Below are 22,043 nucleotides of genomic sequence, written 5' to 3'. Positions count from 1 at the left end.
GGTCTTTGAGGAGTTTGTGACCATTGGTTCTCGTCATCCCTTACGGCGCTCTGGTGAACAGACTTTCCCCCAGATCCTGATGCACACCTCTGATGTACTTATAGGTTGCCACCAGGTCTCCCCTGAGCATATGCTTTTCTAGGCTGGAGAGCCCCATGACTCAGCTTTTTTATAAGGCCTGTTCTCCTGCCCTCTGATCATGCAAATGACTCTCCTCTAGACTCTCTCAAGTTTTTCCATATCCTTCCTGAACTGTGGAGCCCAGAATTGGATGTAGTACTCCAGCAGCAGCCTCACCAAGGCCAAGTACAGCGGTAGGAGAACATCCTGAATTTTACTTGAGAAGCATCTATGGATGCAAGCAAGTTTGGTTTGTTTTAACAGCTGCGACATTGCATTGGTGGCTCATGGTCATCTCGTGGTCAGTCATGACCCCTGAATCTCTTCTGGCCTTGGTGCTAGCAAGCATAGCACTGCCAAACCTATAAGCATGCTATGGGTTCCCCCCTCCCCAAGGTGGAGTACCTTACATTTGTGAGTACTGAAGGTCATCAGATTTGTATCCACCCACTTTTTCAGCCTATCCAAGTCAGCCTGTATCACCAGCTTATCCTCCGGTGTGGATGCTCTACCCCAAAGTTTGGTGTCATTGGCAAACTTGGCCAGTTCACTTCTGACACCTGTATCCACGTCACTGATAAAGACGTTGAAGGGAACAGGTCCAAGGACAGAGCCTTGGGGGACACCACTAGTCACAGAGCGCGATGAAGTTTCACTTCCATTGACCACCATTCTCTAAGTCCAGCCTCGGAGTCAATTCTCCAGCCATTGGACTGTGATATAGCAGAGACCACAGTTGGCCAATTTTTTTTTTTGTGGATAATTCTGCCTCTGGTAGGAGGTTGGGCTAGATGACCTCTAAAGGTTCCTTCCAGCCCTACTTCTCTTTGATTCTATGAAGAGATGTGGGGGGAGCAAGAGGAAGCCACACCACAAAGAGAAAATAGGAACAATGTGCTTTTCAAGTCATATTTTTCCAATAAGTAGGTGGGCAAAGATCCTCCTGGGGGCAGGCCAGATAAACTGTGGTGACTGCTCTCAGAGGTTTATCTTCCTTTATTCACATTCTGAGAAAAACATTTAAAAATAACTAGGATACCCACAGAAATGTCAGGCAAACATGGGCCCACCCTACTCCTTCTCTACATAAAAGAGCTGACCTTGGCAGATGTTTCCATCATACACAGCAGGCAAAAGATACACAGGATAAAGGAAGAAGAGGGAAAACTCTGAAAGAGAAGCCTGCACTACATACGTATGTGCCAGGCAACAGCGCACTCAGACTCACCATGCTGCACAATGCACAACATTTCCTTGACCATGTTCATGGGGTGTTGCTAACAGGCTGATTAGCAGCACTGAGGGTCATTGCTAATTAGCCCAGCCTTAGTATCATAAGAATGCAGCAACCCCACTTACAGTTCCGGTGGTACATGGAGAATGACACAGCACATTTCAGGGAACCCCAGTCTGCCACAATATTTTAAGTACCTGCACCACAAAGACTGAAAACTTCAAGGAGAAAGAATATGAGAAATGCAGGCAGGCAGTAGGGAAGAAAAAAGAATGGAAAGCAAAGATGACAAGCATGCACAAAGAGAGAAAGGGAGGGAACAAGAGAACCCCTGATAAAAGGCAGTGTAGATACCAAAAATTCAGTTACCCAAAAAGCAGATGTGACAAACAAGGAGGGGACTCCACACCAGTAAGTCCAAGAACCACAGCAGCAGAAGTTACAGTAAGATATATTGCTCATAAGATTCTCCAGTGTGTCCCTGAATGACTGTCTGATGTCAGTTGCTGCAAAATATAATGGACCAAGGGCAACCTTTGGTGTAAACCCTTTACTTTAGATGGAGTTACACCAAGGATATATTTGCCAAAATGATTAACAGTAACAAGAAAAGGTCTTACTTGTTTTAGTTGAACAAACGTCAATGGATAAACGCTTTTTACTGGTCCAGACGGTGACAGGTCATCAAGAACTTCTAGCAGAGTGCCTATCTGCAACACAGGAGAAACAGATTTAGTTCAGCCAAAAAAAATTCACTGTTCTATTAATGACTAACTAGAACACAGAAATGAGGTCCAAATTCTGTGTCATCACATCATTAATAGTTAAAATACTTCCATTGCTGTAACTAAAAGCAGATTATGCCTCTAACAAGTGTTATCCAAGATGTTTAAAAACAAAAAACCTGACTCTAAATTTTAGAAACAGTAAGGCCTTAATTCAACAATAAACTTAAGCATATGCTTAACTTGAAGCATTCAAATAATCCCACTGATTTATACATTAAGTAGAAGTTTAATTACCTTGCTGAAACAGAGTTAATGCCCAACTGCTGCCCTTTAAAATTTAATTTTGAGATGATAAAAGAGCTTTGTTCAGTTGTTCATCAGGTCTATTCAATATACACAATATGCAGAATCCCCCAGAAGTTCCAAGGTAACATTATTTATTTATTTTAAAGATCATCAGATATCTATTCACTTCTATACAGTGTTTCCACATTCCCAGTGTAAAATTAGACAATGCAGAGTTAAAATATTTCCAAAAGCCAGCATTTGCTTTTAAACAACCTCAGAAAATTTTCTGCAGAAATACAGCACATAATATTGTGTAAAATGTCATACTTCATATACACGGACAGCAAGAAAAAGAAAGAAAACCTTCAATGCTAAACGTTTCAAAACAAGAGAAAACCTTCACACTGTTTAAGCAAAAAGTGCTATAACATTAAAAGGCACATCAATATTGTGCAAAATAGTTTCTATGCTTGCCATTGGAAAACATGAACCACTTGTTCTGTACATGCAATCATTTCTCTTGCGTACAAAAAAAAAAGTGTTAACCAAAAGAAGTTGGAAGATATTTGTGCAATAAGCTTTATTATTTGCCAGCCCTTTAGATTATATACGCTGTGTTCATCACCCTGGTAACTATGTGAATGTCAGCACTGTAAGGTACCCACAAGGTCTAGAACACAGCCTGCAGGCTTGAGTCAGGGAAAATTACCTTCCCCCATTAATTCCATATGCTGTGTCCTGGTCACTGGCATCTATATTGTGAGTAGCAGTACACCATAACATTAGCATCTGACAAAGTAGGCTGTCATCTATGAAAGCTCATGCCTCTTTGAACTAGCTTGTTGATAAGATGCCACTCAGCCCTGCCTTCTGCCTCACATAAGGACTTGAGGAGGAATGTAGCCTAGATTCATCAACAGAATCCATCTAGGACCTGGTCTGCCCAGCACCATAGGACAACTTACCTTTCCTTAATGACTCCAAGCATGGAAGTTATTTAGCTCACCACTGCTTATAGCTTTGTCAACCCAACAGGGCACATCTGTTCTGTTGGGCAAAACCATGGACCTGCTGAAGGAGCGACTCCAGACTGCAGGTCTAATGAGCATTATACAAATAGCTGAACATGCCAGATGAGGAGTACATATATCAAGCAGGACATTAGAATAAGCTGTTTTCCCTGCCCTTTCCTCAAATGTATATGTAGAATGGTATGTGGATTTACATCATTGTGCAGGCATGGGGCAGTTCTAGCACTTCCACACAAGAAAGCCAACTTTCATAGATACATGCAAGGAGTATGCCCAAGCTCTTCAAGGCCACACTATACAAACAAGAGATCAACTCCTATGGCAATGGGGTGCTATCTCTATATGAAAGCTGGATACCTCTGACTGCAACAGGGAACCAGTTTGGAATTGGTGAGCCAACACAGAGGAGGTTTCTGACATTGTTATGGAAGCCGTTTATCTATAATTTTTAGTATAAGGGATTGCACCTGAAATAAACAGCTGACCTTCAAAGTACACACCTCCCAAACCATGCTAGGACTGTGGCTGGCATAGAGAAGCCCTTAACTTGGCCTCTGAAAGAGTCAGTCAGGGCCGGCCCATCCTACCCTGCAAAACCAGCTGCAGGGGGTCCCGCAGCTAAGGTCTCCTGGCCACTCATCACCTCCTCCCACCCTTCCCCCCGTCTCTGGCTTCTTTGGCTGCTTGGTCCCCTCCACGTTGCCACTGGCTTGTTTGCGGCAGGGGGCCCTAAAACTATTTCTTGCAGTGGGCCCCAAAAAATTGTGGGCTGGCTCTGGAGCCAGTGAATGTGTCTGAGTCAGGTTCATGATCATCAGTTAGAGGTTTACCAATTGCAGAAGTATAGCCAAGCACGCATTGGAAGGCCAAAGGCAAATGCTTCATCTACAAGATTATTTGGATGCAACAGCATCCAAAAGTCAAGGTAAGCAAGGGAAAATAGGAATATCATACATGCTCACAATTATGCCATTCATGATAAGTGTAATGGATACTCAGCTGATTGCATACGTGCAGCTTTGTCTACTGTGAAATATAGGACATATTGTACTGCTATCTTTTATAATTGTGAAGTGCCTTGTATTAAGCTTGTAGGATGAAAGTATTGCTACTCTGCACTAGTGTAAAGGACTTAGTTGAGCAACAGCTAATTTTTGGCAAAATAAAATAAATGTCAATCTCCGTGCTTGCCTTCTTGGTGACATGGGCAGTGCTTAGTTGTCTGGTACAGATTACTAGCTTTTATCTGTTCATTTAAGTGGACAACAAATGCTTAACACAACATAGAACTAGCAAATACATCTGGGGGCAGTGGCATACCGTGGGTCTCCGGCACCCAGATGCCAATGTCTACATTTGCGCCCCCCCACCCCCGTGTCCACGGCCAATCACCAAGTAGGGGGAGAGGATCTACCGCTGACCAACTGCTGAGCAGGGTGGGGAGAGTTCCCCAGTGGCTGATCACCGAGCCCGGAAACGCTGGTGGCAAAACCGGAAGTGCCACCAGGTGACCCAGCTGGTGCCCCCTCCCCAGGCCAGCACTTTGGGGGCATGCCCCCTCACCCTCGCCTTTGTCTGTATGCCACTGTCTGGGGGGATTCCTTATAAACAGTGCAATCCAACCACCGATTGCTAGGACGGAAGTAACAGTACTTTTGAAACTGTCAAGTAAAAGATGCAATCTGTACACCCAAGGTGCAAACTCAAATACACAAGCTGTGCTGCAAACCCAAAATACAAAATAAACAGGTTGCTTCAGTGATATAGATTGCCCATCACTGAGTTTCCCTCTCCACTGTCACATATCTGACTGGTGTAGGGCTAACTGAGCAGGGATTGTTTACTCTTTGCAGTTGCTTACACTCTCCATTTCCAAAAAAAAGCCAGTGATATTTCCAGATGCTAAAGAGTCCTCTGGTTACAGCACTGTACTGCAGAAGCTGAAGGAGAATGATTTTGCAAAGTTCCTTTGGAACACAAGCCCAAACATATCATTTGGAGGGTAGACATACCCTAGCGCACTCTCCAAAATCTTCAGGTACACAGAAAGACACATTTATCTCTCTCCCTCGAGCAAGCAGAAACTAGACGGCTTTTTGGAGGGCTAAAAGAATATGGTTGATTGTAGCACAACTGGTTCAAAACAGTGGGTTTTGCATTTTACTCCAAGCCACACTGAATTGTGCATCCAATCATGGGTACTTCTGTGAAGAAGTTTCAGGTTTGTGAGCCAATCACCTAGAATGCCCAGGTGAGAGTTTTCCCTGTTCATTGTTATGAAGCAATCTGGGCCATTACAGACCATATGAACACAACATGTGGAATTATTGAGCAACAAAAAATCCTGTGGCCTTATGCTCAAAAGTGCTAAATTATTTGCAAATCCCATCTTCGTCATTAGAAACTTCAGGTGTACAAATAACCAAATGCCATTACTCACTACAGAGCAGAAATCAGGTATAACAAAGCCTTATAAGGGGACCCTAAGGGACCCTCAGACACATGCAGTACAGATTTCTGTTTCTCCTTTACTGGTGAATCATTTGGATGGAAAATTGATTTCGGTCCATCCCTTGAGTAGGATGACTTCAGGTAAGTGACAAAGGCTTGTAAGGCATTTTCAGTACTGAATTGTGCAACACTTGAGCTGCCATAACAAGTTAGATCTCTATCACTGAATGAAACAGTATTATACATACAATGTTTAACCAGTCCTATACCTTTACTTTTTTTTGTTCTAGTGTCAAAGTATAAAGGCCTCCTTATGTTCATTTTAGGTGACTCCTGGAACCCGTAACCCTAGGATTGTCCACACATTAACACCTGAAACAAGTTTTAAGAACTGTTTAGGTGGTGTAAAGTGTTCCCCCAGAGGCACAGAATGGGTGGGGGGAGGGCGATTCTTACCTTTCAGTCCTCCAAGCCCCTACTAGCTTCAGTGTGCAGCTGCTCCAAACTCAAGCTAGCTCTAACACTGATCAATATTTGAGCAGCTCACAGTATAACATGTAACAAAGCCATACATTTCAGAAAATGGGGGAGAACATTTTGGGCCCAAGGTCTAAATGTTTCTCAGACCAAACAAACTCCATTCCGTATGGCTAAATTAGGAAAAAAAACCCAGCACTAGTCTCATTCCATAGACCTGCCCTCATACTTGTTATCTGTCTAGCTCAAAATCACAAAGAAAACTGTGAGCAGAGGTACACTTAGGAGTATAACAACCATTCACTTACCTTCTCCATTTGAACCTGTCCGTATGCAAACTTTGGTGTTGTTGGGGGGATAGGACCCTCAGGTAACCTTTTATACTAGGAAGAAGAAAAGACTATATGAAACTTAAAAATGCAATGCATTTTAAACAAATATTTTATAATGTAGGAGGAATAAAGTCCCCAAACTAAAGACAGACTGGACAAAAGGTAGATGTTTTTCATGGAGTCATGGGAGGACAGAACTTAACAGCAGGTCAAGAAGTGTTCAAAATCCACCTGATATGACTGCATATAGTAAAATGATTTTAGCAGAAATTCAACTTTTGAGATTTTCTGTTATCTTGTATTTGCCAGTATTGGGCACTGATGGCATTCTTCAAAAACCTACGGCCCCCTGGTGGCCAAGCCTGGTAAAGCTCTCCCTGTGTCTTTTGTGACTTTTTCGGCATTTACAGACTTGCTACAGGAGGCGGGGGGGAGGGATTTAATTAGCACAGCTCTGAGAGCCACACTAATTCAAGCGCCCAGAGCATCATGTGTATCAGCATCCCCGCACTGAAAAACAGCAGCAGGGAACTTTGAACTAAAACTTGTTGAACCAGTTTTAGTTTAAAGCTCCCCACAGCCATTTTTCAGTGCGGGGACACTGATATACACGGCACTGGAGTCTGCTAGAGTGTGGTAATTTCTATGCTCCAGCACACTCGGTTAATCAAGTCTGCTCCAACGCTCTGGAATTACAGCACGTCAGAGCAACCTCTCTGCACATGTATAAGAGCACTTTGTATCTATTGGCTTACGGGGGTCATACCCCTAAAACAAACAAACAAAATACTAAAATAACAATAAAACTTGCAAGAGGGGGGAAACAGTAAGATCACATAGATATGCATATGTTACATTTCTTTTATAAATACTGTTTTATGTAACAGGCCTTTAGTTCCCATATCTCCTTTCCAAACCTCAACTACTTGAGTTACAAAATGGTTAAAAATGATTTGGAGCTTTACATTGCTGTTTTCAAGTACAAAGAGAAGAAGCAATGAATGAGAATATTTCTGCTGAAGTTTTCAAAACCAACTTATATTCAACCTTGAGAAGAAACCAAATGCATAAGTGCTTAGCCCAAAAATCGGGGGGGGGGGGGTGAAGCTATAACCAAGTTAAAGACCCCTTAGGGTAGGGCAGACATTCAAAAAGCTGGAGCCTGAATTCATAGAATCAATGAGTCGGAAGGGACCTAGACAGATCTTCAAGTCCGACCCCCCGCCACAGGCAGGAAGGAGCACTGGAGGTGGGAGGGCTCATAAGACCCCATCCAGATGCCCATCCAGTCTCCTCTTGAAGATTTCCAGGGAAGGTGAGAGCACCACCTCTCTGGGAAGCCTATTCCAGGCTCTGGCCACCCTTCCAGTGAAGTAGTTCTTCCTAATATCTAACCTAAACCTATCCTCCCTTAGCTTGTGGCCATTGTTCCTGGTGACTCCAAGGGGGGCCCTGGTGAACAGACTTTCCCCAAGTCCCTGCTGGTGGCCCCTGATAAGGTTGCAGGAAGCCCCAAGATCCCCCCTCAGTCTCCTCTTGCGGAGACTGAAGAGATTCAGGTCCCTCAGCCTCTCCTCATAGGGCTGGCCATGGAGGCCCTCAACCATATGAGAGGCCCTCTTCTGGACCCTCTCCAGGTTCTCCACGTCCTTCTTGAAGTGCAGCACCCAGAACTGGACACAGTACTGCAGCTGCGGCCTGACCGGCACCGCATAGAGGGGGAGCAAGACCTCTCTGGACCTGTTAGTGATGCCCCTGTTGATGCATGACAGGGTGCGGTTGGCTCTGCCTATTGCTTCGTCGCACTGGTGACTCATATTCATCCTGGAGTCAATCCTGACTCCAAGATCCCTCTCTGCCTCTGTGCTGCTGAGAGGGTCAGCCCCTAACCTATAGCCATAATGCTGGTTCCCTCTCCCCAGGTGCAGCACTTTGCACTTGTTCTTGTTGAACCGCATCCTGCTCAGATCTGCCCACTTCTCCAACCTATCCAGGTCTGCCTGGATGCGGTCCCTGCCTGCCAGTGTATTTACTTTACCCCACAGCTTGGTGTCATGACCGAACTTGAACAGAGTGCTCTCCACACCCTCGTCCAGGTCACTAATGAAGATGTTGAACAGCACCGGCCCAAGGACCAAGCCCTGGGGGACTCCGCTGCCCACACCCTCCCAGGTCAACATCGACCCATCCACCACCACCCTCTGGGTGCGCCCCTGGAGCCAGTTTGACACCCATGTAACTGTGCACTCGTCAGTGCCACAGTCCCTCAGCTTGCCCACCAAAATTGGGTGGGTCACTGTGTCAAAGGCCTTCTGAAAGTCCAAGAAGATGACACTGACTTCCTCCTTCACATCTAAGCTTTTTGTTACCTGGTCGTAGAAAGAGACCAGGTTAGTTAGGCAGGAACGGCCTGGCATGAACCCGTGTTGGTTACCCCTCAACATCACTTCCCCTGCAGGGCTCTCACAAATGTGGCCCTTGATAATTTTTTCAAAGACCTTCCCCAGGATAGAAGTGAGGCTGACTGGCCTGTAGTTGCCAGGCTCTTCCTTCCTCCCCTTCTTGAAAATAGGAACCACACTGGCCCTTTTCCAGTCCTCAGGGACTTGGCCCGAGCACCAGGAGTCCTCAAACAGCCGTGCTAATGGCTCTGCAATGACACCAGCCAATTCCCTCAGCACCCATGGATGAAGGTCATCCAGGCCCACCGACTTAAATACATCTAAGCCCTCCAGGTAATCCTTAACTAGGTCCAAACTAACAGTCAGGGGACTTGCATCCTTCCTGGGCCTCTCTAAGCTATCACCCCAAACCACCCCATTGTCAGCAGACAGGAACATGGAGGCAAATAACTTGTTGAAAAGTTTGCCTTTTCTCACGCGTTCATCACCAACTGCCCTGCCCTGCCCCGTAGGGGTCCAATGTTACCCCGAGACCTTTTCTTGCTACCAATATACTTGAAGAAGGACTTTTTATTATCCTTAATCCCAGAAGCTAATCTAAGCTCTAGTGCTGCTTTCGCCTTCCTCACCAAACCCCTACAAGCTCGGGTCAGGGAGGTGTACTCCTCCTTGGTCCCTGCCCCCTGCCTCCACTCCCAGTACACTTTTTATTTTGCCCTCAGGCCAGCCTGGATATCCGCGCTCAGCCATGAAGGTTTCTTGGACCCTTTTCCTGCCTTCCTGTGCAGAGGAATTGCATCCTGCTGCGCCCCAAGGATAGCCTCCTTGAGGAAGGACCACCTTTCCTGAACCCCTATACTAGCTACACCCTGGGCTCCGAGTGCCTCCATGACTACTGCCCTGAGCACATCAAAATTGGCTTTCCTAAAGTCAAGCATTTGTGCTGTGCTAGTTACCCTCCCCACATTTCTCTGAATACCAAACTGGATCATTTCATGATCACTGTCCCCTAGCCTCCCTTGTACTAGCACACCCTCCACCAGGTCATCCCCAGAGGCTAACACCAGATCCAGTATGGCGTTTCCCCTAGTGGGGACGAGTACCTCCTGCACGAGGTGTAAGTCCTGTACGCACATCAAGAACCTTTGTGAGTGGCTAGACCTGGCCGACTGCTCCTCCCAGTTAATGTCAGGGTAATTCATATCACCCATTACTCATATCACCATCCAAGGGAAGTGGTGCTGGCTCCTACCCTGGGGGTCTTTAAGAAGAGGCTTGATGCCTACCTGGCTGGACTCATTTGAGTCCAGTTTTTCTCCCGCCCAGGTGGGGGGGGTCAGACTTGAAGATCTACAAGGTCCCTTCTGACCCTACTTCTATGATTCTATGACCATAACATCCTTTGCACGCACGGCCTCCCCAAGCTGCCTGGAAAATTCCTGATCCAACTCTTCCTCCTGATGTGGTGGCCTGTAGTAAACCCCTATCACCAGATCCCTCTCCCCCTGCCCTCCTTGAAGTTCGACCCACAGGGTCTCAGTTAAGCCTTCCCCTGGTCCCACTTGGAAGCTAGAACTGGTATACTGTTCCCTAACATAGAGCGCCACCCCCCCCACACACCTTTTTTCCCCTTCCTATCTCTCCTAAACAACCTATAGCCCTCTATGTCTAATGCCCAGTCAAATGTTTCATCCCACCATGGCTCCACTAGGCCAACCAGGTCGATTTTACTACTTGCAAGCAGGAGAGCACACTCCTCCTGCTTATTCCCCATGCTTCTTGCATTAGTGAAGAGACACCTTAATCCCCCCGTGGGAGCCCTGGACACCCCCACTACCTGACAGACAACTGGTCCCTTGGTATATACCTGAGCTCTTACCTAGGCAGGTCCTAAACCTGGTTCAGTTTTCTCTTGCTCCTGTGGATCCCCATCTCTCGATGAACTTAGAATTGATTCAATCTTTGCAAGTTAATCTAACTACACTGAACCAATTTGCAAGTGAATAGACATTCACCTTTAACTCAGGAAATGCAGGCACATGCCTGCCGTGTCTCAGGCCAGAAGCCAGAGGGCATTAGAGTGAGCCCTTGGCTGCAGAGAAGCTGTGCTGGAAGAGGGGTGGGCATGGCCAACCCCGGCAGTAGCCTCAAATGAACTGGCTATCCAGGGTGTTTAATCCCCCTCTCCCTGTCCCACCAGCATAGATCCAAGCTGGGGTCTGCCTGGCACTCCCCCCTCGCTGCTGCTGGGGTGGGGGTATGGCCAGATGCCCCGAGGCAAAGGGGGCAGGGAGGGAGTTTTTTCCCCTCCCCCGAAGCACAGCCAAGGTCTGCCAGCTCCAACCATCGCCTCTGCCGATTGCACCCTGCACGGGGTGAGAGGCAAAATAAGCTTCTTCCCTGCCCCCCTCCACCAGATGTTGGAGGGAGAGGGGAAATAACCCCACTCCCTGCCTCCTTCACTTAATGGGGCCATCCCAGCTGGCCTCTGGCTGCATCCCTGTCCCTGCCCCTGCCACTGGAGCACCGAGGGGGGAGCAACCCTGATTGAGCAACAGCCTTTTCATGGTTTCCTTGGAACGCAAGCCTCTTCCCAGTGGGAGGGGAGGGAGGGGGGCTGCACTGCAGACAGGAACAGGGTGGGCAGAGCTGCCACAGACTGTGCAGGGCAAGTGGCACTAGCAGGGGTTTGGGGGGCCCTCTGAGTCCCAGTGCTGCCACTCTCCCTGTGCAATCTGTGGCAGCCTCGCTCCAGGCAGTCTGCCTGCCCTGCTCCCGCCCACAGCGCAGCCCCATCCTGCCTCAGGGAGACATGCCAGCCAGCATCCTGCCACACTTCTGCCCCTGCAGCAGTGAGGGGGGAGCACCTGGCGGACCCCAGCTCGAGTCCATGCCAATGGGACAGGGGAGCTGGGAATTAAACGCCCCACCCCGGCCACTTGAGACTACTGCCAGGGCTGGCCATTCCCCCGCCACTGGAGCACCGAGCAGAGAAATGCATGGCAGGGGCTGCTGCACCTCTGCCTGTCAGACCCTGGCTGAGGTCTGTGATGTTGGGACAAAGGCGAGACGGGAATAAGCCTCTTCCCTGCCCCCTTCACCTTAGAGGGTCTGGCATCTGGCGATACCCCTCCCCACCCATGCTCCAGCTAGAGAGCAGAGGGGCTGGGCCAGCCCTGCTCCACTGGAACAGACAGCACAGCACAGCCCAGGGCCGCAGCGCATGCTGGGATGCTGTGGGACTCCTGTCCCAAACCCCATCCTGGTTTAAACTAAACCGAAGTTCCATAAACCAGTCTGAGCTCAAGCAGTTAAGCCTGATACTACATGCAACCAGGAGTATCTCAAACCAGTTTCAGCCATTTGGAAATTGGTTTATGTGCACTGAACTTCTGTTATAGGTTTGAACCAGTTTCTGATCACTTAAACTGTTTTATGTGTAACTTCTGTCCTTAGCCTTAGTTTGGAAAACTCCACTCCAAACCAAGACTTGTTTACTGTATGGGGGTCCCAATATATATTCTACTTGCAACAAATCTATCCTTTTCTAAGCAGACATTCATTACAAGCCAGCCTTCTTGTAACACCTTTATCTCAAAATGTGATTGAGTAAATAGACTACTACTAGGTACAGAACCCACAGAACAGACAGGAAGCTTTCATGTAGATCCTATGGATATGGCACACAAGAAGCAAACAAACCACAGTGTAAAAGTTGCACACACCAATCTGACCAAAAAGAATAAATGTACTCTGACATTTCAGATCTTATCAAAAGCAACTCTCTGCTTCAAAATGTATCACCTTGGGTCACATACTGCTAACCCATCATAAACACTCCAAAAACGATTAAATATTTGTGAATAGCCTTTGTGAAAGAAGCTACACACAGGTCAGTGGTTTGAGCTGACTTGTACAACTCAAAACACGCTACAGTTAGAGACATGGAAAGTTTAAAACTAAGAAAAGTTTTAGAATAGTGAGGACCAACATGTCTGGCAGGCCTTCCACACATCAGCCCTTCCTCCTCTCCAAATGGCACTCTAATCCCTTTCCCTTACCTGATCTCCTATCCAGCTTTCTGCTCCCTGCCCTGTGCTCCTTGACCAAGCTGCTCTTCTGCTTTCTATCTGCCACTGTGCTTCTTGTGCCCTCCCCAGTCTGCCAGGTGCCACACAAACAAGGCTGCCCATGCTGTTTGTGGCACCCATGCCACAGGGGGGCCACCTATTTTAGAAAACAGGATGAAGTCTCTGTTCTAGAAAGGAAAACAATTGCTTGCAGTATTTAAACACAGAGATGGGCCCAAAGTAAACATATGGCCTGACCAGCCCTGGGCTTCAGGGTATTCAAAATACAGATTCAGGTTCTGCAGCTCAGTCTCTCCACTTGTTTGTAAAGTACTAAAGGGGAAAATTTAGTTATCTGAATAAGGGAGCACTATCCAAATGGGATAGAAGCAGGGTTTGGACATTTTTTAACCTTACAAGCACATAGCAGAAGTGTGTAATAACTAAAGAGGTAACCTACACCTACCTGTGAGCAGGAAGGCTGGGGGTTAAGCCAATGACATTTAGAGAAACATTCTTAACAAGTCTTATGTACACTCACCATACCAATTACTTCCCTCAGAGCAAAGTATTTCTCCGTGAGGTCCCCTGCTTCACTTAATGGAGCATCATAGTCATAACTAGTAGGCTGTGGTGTGTATGGCATATTTGCTCCTAGGGAAAAAAACAATTAAAAAATGAAAGATCTCTTCCAGTTTCATCCTCTATAAGACTGTTTGTTTCTTTCCATTCTCAATTCTTTGATCATAGTGAAGAAACTTTTCTTTTCTAACTCTACAGATTCAGCTTGTGTCCCATTCCAGGAAGCTATCCTTATTCAGGACAATCCATTGAATTTGTCCCTACTCGGGACCCTGGAGAACAAAGTAATATCTCTCAACCAGTGCACTAAATGTCCTGATAGAAAATATATGGAGAAACCTGGGGAAACTCTTTGAAAAGATTATCAAGGAGCATATCTGTGATGGGCCAGCAGCAGGGATGATGCTCAAGAGCAACCAGCATGGTTTCATTAGGGGCAGGTCTTGTCAAACCAACCTGACTGCCTTCTACAAACAGGTCACAAAAGCACTGGATGCAGGTGTCGCAGTGGATGTAGTCTTTCTGGACTTCAGCAAGGCCTTTGACACAGTCTCCCACCCCATTCTCATTAAAAAACTAGGTGACTGTGGCACTGATGCCTACACAGTCAGATGGATTGCAAATTGGCTGAAGGGTTGTACTCAGAGGGTAGTGGTGGATGGGTCCTTTTCAACCTGGAGGGAAGTGGGCAGTGGAGACCACCAGGGCTTGGTCTTTGGGCCCGTACTGTTCAATTTCTTTATTAGTGACTTGGACGACGGGGTGAAAAGCAGCCTGTTTAAATTTGCTGATGCCAAGATTTGGGGTGAGGTAGGCACACTAGTAGGGAAGGACAGATTACAGCAGGACCTAGACAGGTTACAGGGGTGGGCTAACAAAAACAGGATGGGTTTCAATACTGACAAGTGCAGGGTGCTACACTTGGGCAGTAGGAACCAGCAGCACACTTGTATAAGCTGGGAAACTCCCTTCTTGAGAGCACAGTGGCAGAAAGAGATCTTGGAGTCATTATGACTCCAAGATGAATATGGGCCAACAATGCGAGGTCACGGTCAGTAGGGCTAACCGTACCTTGTCGTGCAGCCACAGATGCATCTCAAGCAGGACCAAGGAGGTGATCCTCCCCCTCTCTGTGACACTGGGCAAGCCGCAGCTGGAGTACTGTGTTCAGTTCTGGGCACCGCACTTCAGGAGGGGTGTGGACAGCACTGAGAGGGTCCAGAGGAGGGCCACCCGCATGATCCAGGGACAGCAGAGCAGACCCTACGTAGAGAGGCTACGAGACCTTAACCTGTTCAGCCTTTGCAAGAGAAGGCTGAGGGGGGACCTGGTGGCCATCTATAAACTCACTAGGGAGTACCAGCAGGGTTTGGGAGAGACCTTGTTCCCCCTAGCACCTCCCGGGGTAACAAGGAATAACAGCCACAAGTTGTTAGAGAGTAGGTTTAGACTAGACATCTGAAGGCGCTACTTCACAGTCAGGGTGGCTAGGATCTGGAACCAGTTTCCAAGGGAAGTGGTGATGGCTCCTACCCTGGGGGTCTTTAAGAGGAGGCTTGACATCTACCTGGCTGGGGTCATTTGAGCCCAGTTTTTCTCTCCTGCCCAGGGGCAGGGGGTTGGACCTGATGATCTACAATGTCCCTTCCAACCCTACTTCTATCAATCTATGAATAGCTGCCTACCAGAATGAATGCTTCTAGGAAAAATCTATCAGGGACAAGAGTAGCCAACTACCTGTGGGGGAACATTTCTCACAAGAAAACCACTCTCTCTCCAATCTCTCAGTTCTAATTATCAAAGGGAATTTACAAAACACCTTTCACACACGAGTCTATGAACTTCACTTCATCAATCTACTGGATACAAAAAAATCACACAGACTAAATAGATATTGGATTTAGGACATATTATAACCCGCCTAACCTCTGACTCTCCAGGTACCTCTCCACTATTTAGCAGCTACATTTTTTCCCTTTCCCTCCACCACCCCAACCTGTCTCTCATCCACTGACTCCTCAATTTACTGACTCCCCCTCTGTTCTCTGGCTTTCACTGCTTGCCTCTGCCCTTGGGGAGCTGAAGATGAGCAGCACAGAGGGGAGGAGGGGTCACAGGTGCATGGAGCTGCAGTGGGTGGGGGGAATCGCCCCCATGGTATGTGACCTGGGGGTTTGAGACTCACCCTGGTGCAGCCTATGGGCATGCAGCCCTCACTGGTGAGGCCCGCAGGGCATTCAACCCCCGATGCTTAGAAGTTGGGCAGCCCCCCTGAATTAAGTCATAAGAATCCAAATAAATTCTGACTGTTTCTCACCATTCCAGTAGGCAAAATTGGTCCCACCTATAAACATGTACCTAAAAATGAAAACAAAAAAACACTCAACCCAGGTTTTGCTGGACTCCACTAATAATCAAACCATTTACTGAAAGAGCCATGCTCTCAAATATACACTTACATGTTAACATTAGCACCACGTGCCAGGATTTCACCAAGAGATTTAGCTACCAGCTGGGCTGGCACAAAAGAATGACGGTGACCCCAGTGATCCAGCCAGCCAGTATAGAACTCAGAATTAACCTGAAAGCAGAAAGAATGGTAGAGAAATACAAAGAGGAAGCAAAACTGTAATTTAATGTTATTGAGTTTGGTTTAGGTCAGTAGCCAAAAGGGAGGAGAAAAAATCCAAAAAATAAAACAATTTACATTATACAAGTTTTCTTGAAAATACTATCTATGCAGTAGAATATGTTAGAAGTTAATCACCTCCAGAATACATTAAATATCCTGAATGGTTCAAGTGGTGTTTAGCATGGGTTTCACTGTACTCTGTCATACATGGAACACCTTCAACTTTCGATCACTAAAAGGACTGATGGACTCTACATGTAAATTTGCAAGATAAGCCCATTCATATTACACTGAATAAAAATAAAGCTTTGAAGTAGCAAAATAATTGGTCAAAAATGCTGCTCTAAGAGCTTGCCAAAAGAACTTATGTTCCAGGAGCCCTTCTTTTGTCAAAGTAGCCTGTATAACCAATTCAGGTCCCATTAAGGTGTATAGAAATAGAGGGCAATTTTTAAGAAGTGAAGTTTTTTTGCTTCCTTTTTTTCTACTTCTAACTCCACCCACCCACTCACACTTAACTCCCACCATCTACCCACACTTTACTCACTCACCAAATCATCTATACTGTTTCCATTGTTTTGTACTTATTTATCTTAGTTGGGACAAAACTTCAAAAAAACGACATAGGAAACAACGCTCATCCTGTGCCTAGCCACGAGGTCTAATATTCAAAACAATCTGAGCATCCCAAGAAGCAGCATAAGGTACTGATATCAACCCCTTTATTACGTATACACCAACATGAAACAATTTATGAAAAATTAAAAACAAAAATAAATACATACCAAAGGGCCTGTTGGTTCACTGCTTCTTTGAGATAAAAATGCTGCTGTGACATTACGACCTGGAAATAGATAAAAAGCAAAAGCTAAGCAGCAAAATCTGTTCTATTTCAGTTCTTTGCCTTAAATAAATAGAAACGGACTGCTCTATCTCTCGCATGTATTAACTATAATCCAGGTATTACCTAGTCCCTATATTTTTGGAAGGAACTAATGATTTTGGGCACCTCGATTTTTCAGTGTTGAACCTGAAGCACTTGATGGGCACAGCCCAATTTTTAGAGGGGAGGGATTCATCCTTTAAAAGTTACTTCAAGATGAACACCAGGAAATGGGCCCCCCCAGCCAAATTAGGGAATCATTCCAGAAAATGTGGATCTTATTTTAGCATCAATTTTGGGAGGAATGAAAGATGCTGGTAAACTACACAAGCCAACAGTGTCTGGAAAAGTCATTCCCGCTCACTGTCTGACCTATACAAAGCAGTTATGTAGACTCAGTTCATTTAGCCCATTTAGTATCTGATATACAAATGCACAATACACTGAGTTGTCTATCAACAAAGGATAAGTCACCAAGGAGGCTACCGATTGCAGAAGCTTGGAACTTTAACTCAAGGCATAGCAAACCTAGCTTGCCAAGGCTATGCATTTGTAAAAAGCATTAAATTAGGCATTGGATAAAAGGCATTAAGGCTTCTCTTCTGTTTACTGGGCACTTTTCACAAATGCTACACTCAGATAGCAATTATACAGGTCTATAGCACTGCAGATTACAACAACATGTACTTTTTAAGAAAAAACTAAGCACAAATTTTCTTGCAGATATTAGGAAGGTGATCATTTGATGGATCTGGACACTGAACAGGGCCAATGACCCTTAGAAAAAATTGCCCCACCCTGCTGCATTATTCAAGATATTGGCACTGTAAACAAAGACCAAATTGGTCAAGATGACCCCAGAGACAAATAGCAAATGATTATAGGTATGTAGATTGCCATATGTCAAAGAGACCATTTGCTTTGCTACAAATGAGTAAAATATTGCTGTGAACACCAACCTGGGGCAAAATCCACTGTTGCATAAAGACCTTGCAGCGCTCCACATCTCAAGTAACTTTTGCCTGCCCCATCTGTGGTAAACAGCACCACATCCTCCCCAAGGTGGTGGCGGAAGAGCTTCTGGAGATATCGAAGGTAATCGTAATCGCAGGCAAAGTAGCTTCCATACTCATTTTCAACCTACACAATAAAAATCATGCAATCAGCAACATGATAACTAACCCAGCCCTGGATAGTGAAAAAGCCTTTCACTGACACTAAGAGTAGCTGCTGAACCTGGGTGGTTACGTCTCGGGAGGGAGACAATGAAACCAGCAGTAACTCTGAAAAAGATGCACGGAATGTGAGCAGATGGAGAAGCTCACAACAGCAACCTCTGAGCCATTATCCTTACATTCCTGTTGGAACCAGCAACAAAAAAAATTTATTGAGCAAATGACTGTGCTCACCTCAACCCCACCCCCGTAACCCACAGAATGTCACCAAGAATCAACAAGGGCTAGGTACTGAAAGTCCATATTGAAAGCTGTACTTATTAGTAAGTATGGAGAAAAAGCAATAAATGTGACCAAAGGCATAAAAACCATTAGCTGTCACACTGCAATTTTTCTCATTTTATTTTTAAAATATGTTACCTGCACCATAATAATTGGCCCTCCATTTTGATAAAGAAGAGGCTTCATCTTTGGTAAAAAGACACCCATCCACTTGTCCACAGATTCTAGGTAATCTGAAATAAACAAAGGGAAAAGTGAAGATGAGCTGCAGGGTTTTGGCCTTTACTTTTTTAAAATTTCAAGTAAGAAAAAAGTGTGTATCGCTAAATGCACAGGGTCTGTACAAAGAGAACAAAAAGTACTATATAATGAAGTGATGATATGATTCAGTTTTGTTCAGGGAGTGCCACTTAATGGGTGGATCGTTACACTGGGAGCCACAATATAAAATGAATCTGCAGTGCAAACCATTGATGCTCAATAGATGTAATATGGTATGCCTTATGTACACAAAGTTACAAGGAGAATCTAGCATCATGACTACATTCTAGCTCGATTAGAATTTACACAACTGACTTTTCTTGCCAATACTCAAGCAAAATGTCAGAAGCAATGCTATGTCAGCCACCCCGCTACTCCAGCAATCTTAAGGAGTAGCTCTCTAGACCAAGAGTCTAGCATACCTGCAAAACTCCAGCACAGTAAATTCTTGGAAGCTAACTAGTGAGGCATCAGAACCAGGAGAAAGGTTTTGCATCAGGCAACAGAACTGTTACTAATCCAGAAAGTTGTGTGGGGGTATTGAACTTTTGGCAGCAAAGAGCTCTTAGTAGAATGCATTATATATACACACACACACGCATATACATGCACATACATATACATACGTATGTATTATATATACATCCCTAGGGAGCACTAAAATAACTGGCATATTGCAGCATTGCACAAAAAGTAGGCAAATATGTCAGGTCAGTCCAGGTAACTGAGCACCTCCCAAATCATTCAGCACATGAGAACTTATCTGGAGATGAACATTGGAACACTTCATGCCAGCTTACCAAGGCTATTGTAAAGGAAATTAATTATCTTTAACAATGGATCACAGAGTTGTTGCAAGGATGTGTTAGTCAGTTATTACTGGCAACCCTATAGCTGTTGACTGTTCAATCAAGCTGCTTCAACTGAGGATAGCCACCATTAAAAAGTACTTTTATGATCCATGTGCAAACACTTCGCAGGCTGCATTTTAGGAAGTCTCCATCTAAAAGTACAGCCTTGCAAATATTGAACTACAAAAGTCATCTTCAGCTTATTCTTTCCATAGAATTATTCACTGGACAATTTATTCATTGTGCACGCCTTATTCAGAGAATATTATTCATGGTAACTTATGTTCTTGTTGCTCCTAACTAATGTTTTTATAACAACAAATAGCCAAATGTCCGTCAAGAATGACAGAGAGGGGAGGGGGCTAGGATGGAGTGCCGCCACCTAACGCCCCATGCTGCTGCTGTTCTGCCTCTTGCAGGGAGTGGGGTAGGGGAGCCAAGGGCAGCAGCTTGCAGTGGTCCTCGGCACAGCTTGCAGAGAGCAGGATGGGTTAGCATTGGCTCCCTCACCCCCTGTCTGGTCCTCGGCGCCACTTGCAGGGAGCAGGGTGGGGGAGCCAAGGCCAGAGCTGCTGGCCTCGGTTCCCCCACCCTCCGTCCGGTCCTCGGCACAGTTCGGAATAATGGTGGCACTCCCCCATACTTGGAGCACTCCGATTGGCTTCCGGCAGCCAATTAGAGTGCAAATAAAGCATTACAAACGGACAAACACACAGAAAGAGTTAGGCTTTTATAATATTAGAATTAACGTACTAATACTTGAAAAAACACAAATCTCAACCCTCTGCTTTGCTTGCAAATGGAATGTGGTTTTGCAGATTGTTCTGATCTCCTTACCTAAATCAGAAGATCTTAGAACAATAGATTCTTTTTCCAATAACCATGCAGGCAGACCACCCTAGGAAGAAGGAGGAAACTAATTAAGTGGCTGTTTTTCAGAAACCATAATAGTAAGTTTAGCCAACTACATGAGAATTATATCCACTGATATTATCCATTTCATGGTGTATGTCAGTGATAAATAATAACTAAGCCTCTGTTAAAATGAACATTGTGTAACCATTAACATGTTTTGTGCTATCAGACCATACCTGGGCAAGACACTGGCCTGTGTATGATGAATTTTTTTTTTTCATTCTAACCCTGAGGTGAAAATAACCTGACATCTATATTAGATAGAGACCAGATGCAAATTCAGCCTAGAGATGGGGAAAGTCTTAACCAAATCTTTACCATGTCCCATTCTGCGCAGATATAAGGTCCAGCTCTCAGTATTACCAACAATCCAGTCTCATTAGCTAGCTGCAGGAAATATTCCACATCTCTGTCACCAGAGAAGTTATATAGTCCTGGCTCAGATTCATGATAGTTCCACGGCACATACCTGTGAAGATAAAAACACCTTCCGTGACAACTGCATGAGACCAGAACAAGAAGGTAACATCAACACCAACTTCACTTAATGCAAGCAGACACACCACTTCCAGTTTTGTAATGCTTTATATATTAGTACTTTCACACCAGCAAGATATACAAGTGAATTTTGGACCTCACTCCCATCAGGTGTTCTTAGGAACTGAAAGTGCTAAACTCAGCACTAACTAATAACAGATGCTTAAGACAATGTCTGTCTACACGGAGGCAATTCATCCAAATTTTGTCATGAGGAATACAGGCAAACACCTGCCAAACTCGCCTTCAAGTGTCCATGCTCCAGAGCTCTACAAGCCCCAGAAACATACCTATTTCCATCATAGCTTTGTATGGTTTTGTGGTAGGATCTCTAGGATATGTCTCAAGGACTTATAGCACCTCACTAACTTAAACTGCTCTACAAGGTGGCTGTTCCTACTCATACAGAGAAATATATTATGTCAGGGTACACAGAAAGAGGTCTGGGAGACAGTTGATGGCAGGTCAGTAGCAATGGCTCTCATAGACCATTTTATTCATAGCAAAGCAGAGAGACCTGATAAAGACTGCAATTGCTGCATGTTCCCTAGATGCAGATCAGTACTTCTGGTGCAGAAATAGCACAGGATATTGAGATGACACTGTTGTGCAGAACCAGGATGGCCAACAGATATTCTGGAATTTCTGCACAAAGAAGACGTTTATGAAGGTGAGTGAAGAGCTTGCCTTAACTTTCCAGCACATGGACATACAAACGAGGGAGCCTGTACCAATCCAAAAACAGGACGTTATTGCCATCTGAAAGATAGCTACCCAAACTGCTACAGATCT

At 45.3% G+C, this 22,043-nt stretch overlaps 1 protein-coding gene across 2 annotated transcripts in view; it reads right to left on the bottom strand.

Annotated features, from left to right (window-relative positions):
• GLB1 (galactosidase beta 1) overlaps positions 1-22,043 on the bottom strand; it is a 67,244-nt gene that overhangs the window by 22,720 nt on the left and 22,481 nt on the right. For both annotated transcript variants that reach the window (XM_090050349.1, XM_090050350.1), the window contains exons 3-12: positions 21,033-21,183; positions 20,637-20,697; positions 18,826-18,920; positions 18,190-18,370; positions 17,133-17,191; positions 16,175-16,296; positions 16,033-16,073; positions 13,675-13,787; positions 6,638-6,712; positions 1,975-2,064 (exon numbers count right to left, since the gene is read on the bottom strand). In XM_090050349.1, coding sequence (XP_089906475.1) covers positions 1,975-2,064; positions 6,638-6,712; positions 13,675-13,787; positions 16,033-16,073; positions 16,175-16,296; positions 17,133-17,191; positions 18,190-18,370; positions 18,826-18,920; positions 20,637-20,697; positions 21,033-21,183 — 988 coding nt within the window. The remainder of the gene's footprint in view (positions 1-1,974; positions 2,065-6,637; positions 6,713-13,674; positions 13,788-16,032; positions 16,074-16,174; positions 16,297-17,132; positions 17,192-18,189; positions 18,371-18,825; positions 18,921-20,636; positions 20,698-21,032; positions 21,184-22,043) is intronic.

This window comes from Crocodylus siamensis, chromosome 5 (genome assembly GCF_052110815.1).
Source record: "Crocodylus siamensis isolate JL-2025a chromosome 5, ASM5211081v1, whole genome shotgun sequence".
In the NCBI taxonomy this organism is placed as follows: Eukaryota; Metazoa; Chordata; order Crocodylia; family Crocodylidae; genus Crocodylus; species Crocodylus siamensis.
Note: the sequence above shows the minus strand (reverse complement) of the source record. Positions and strands in the feature narration are given on the sequence as shown.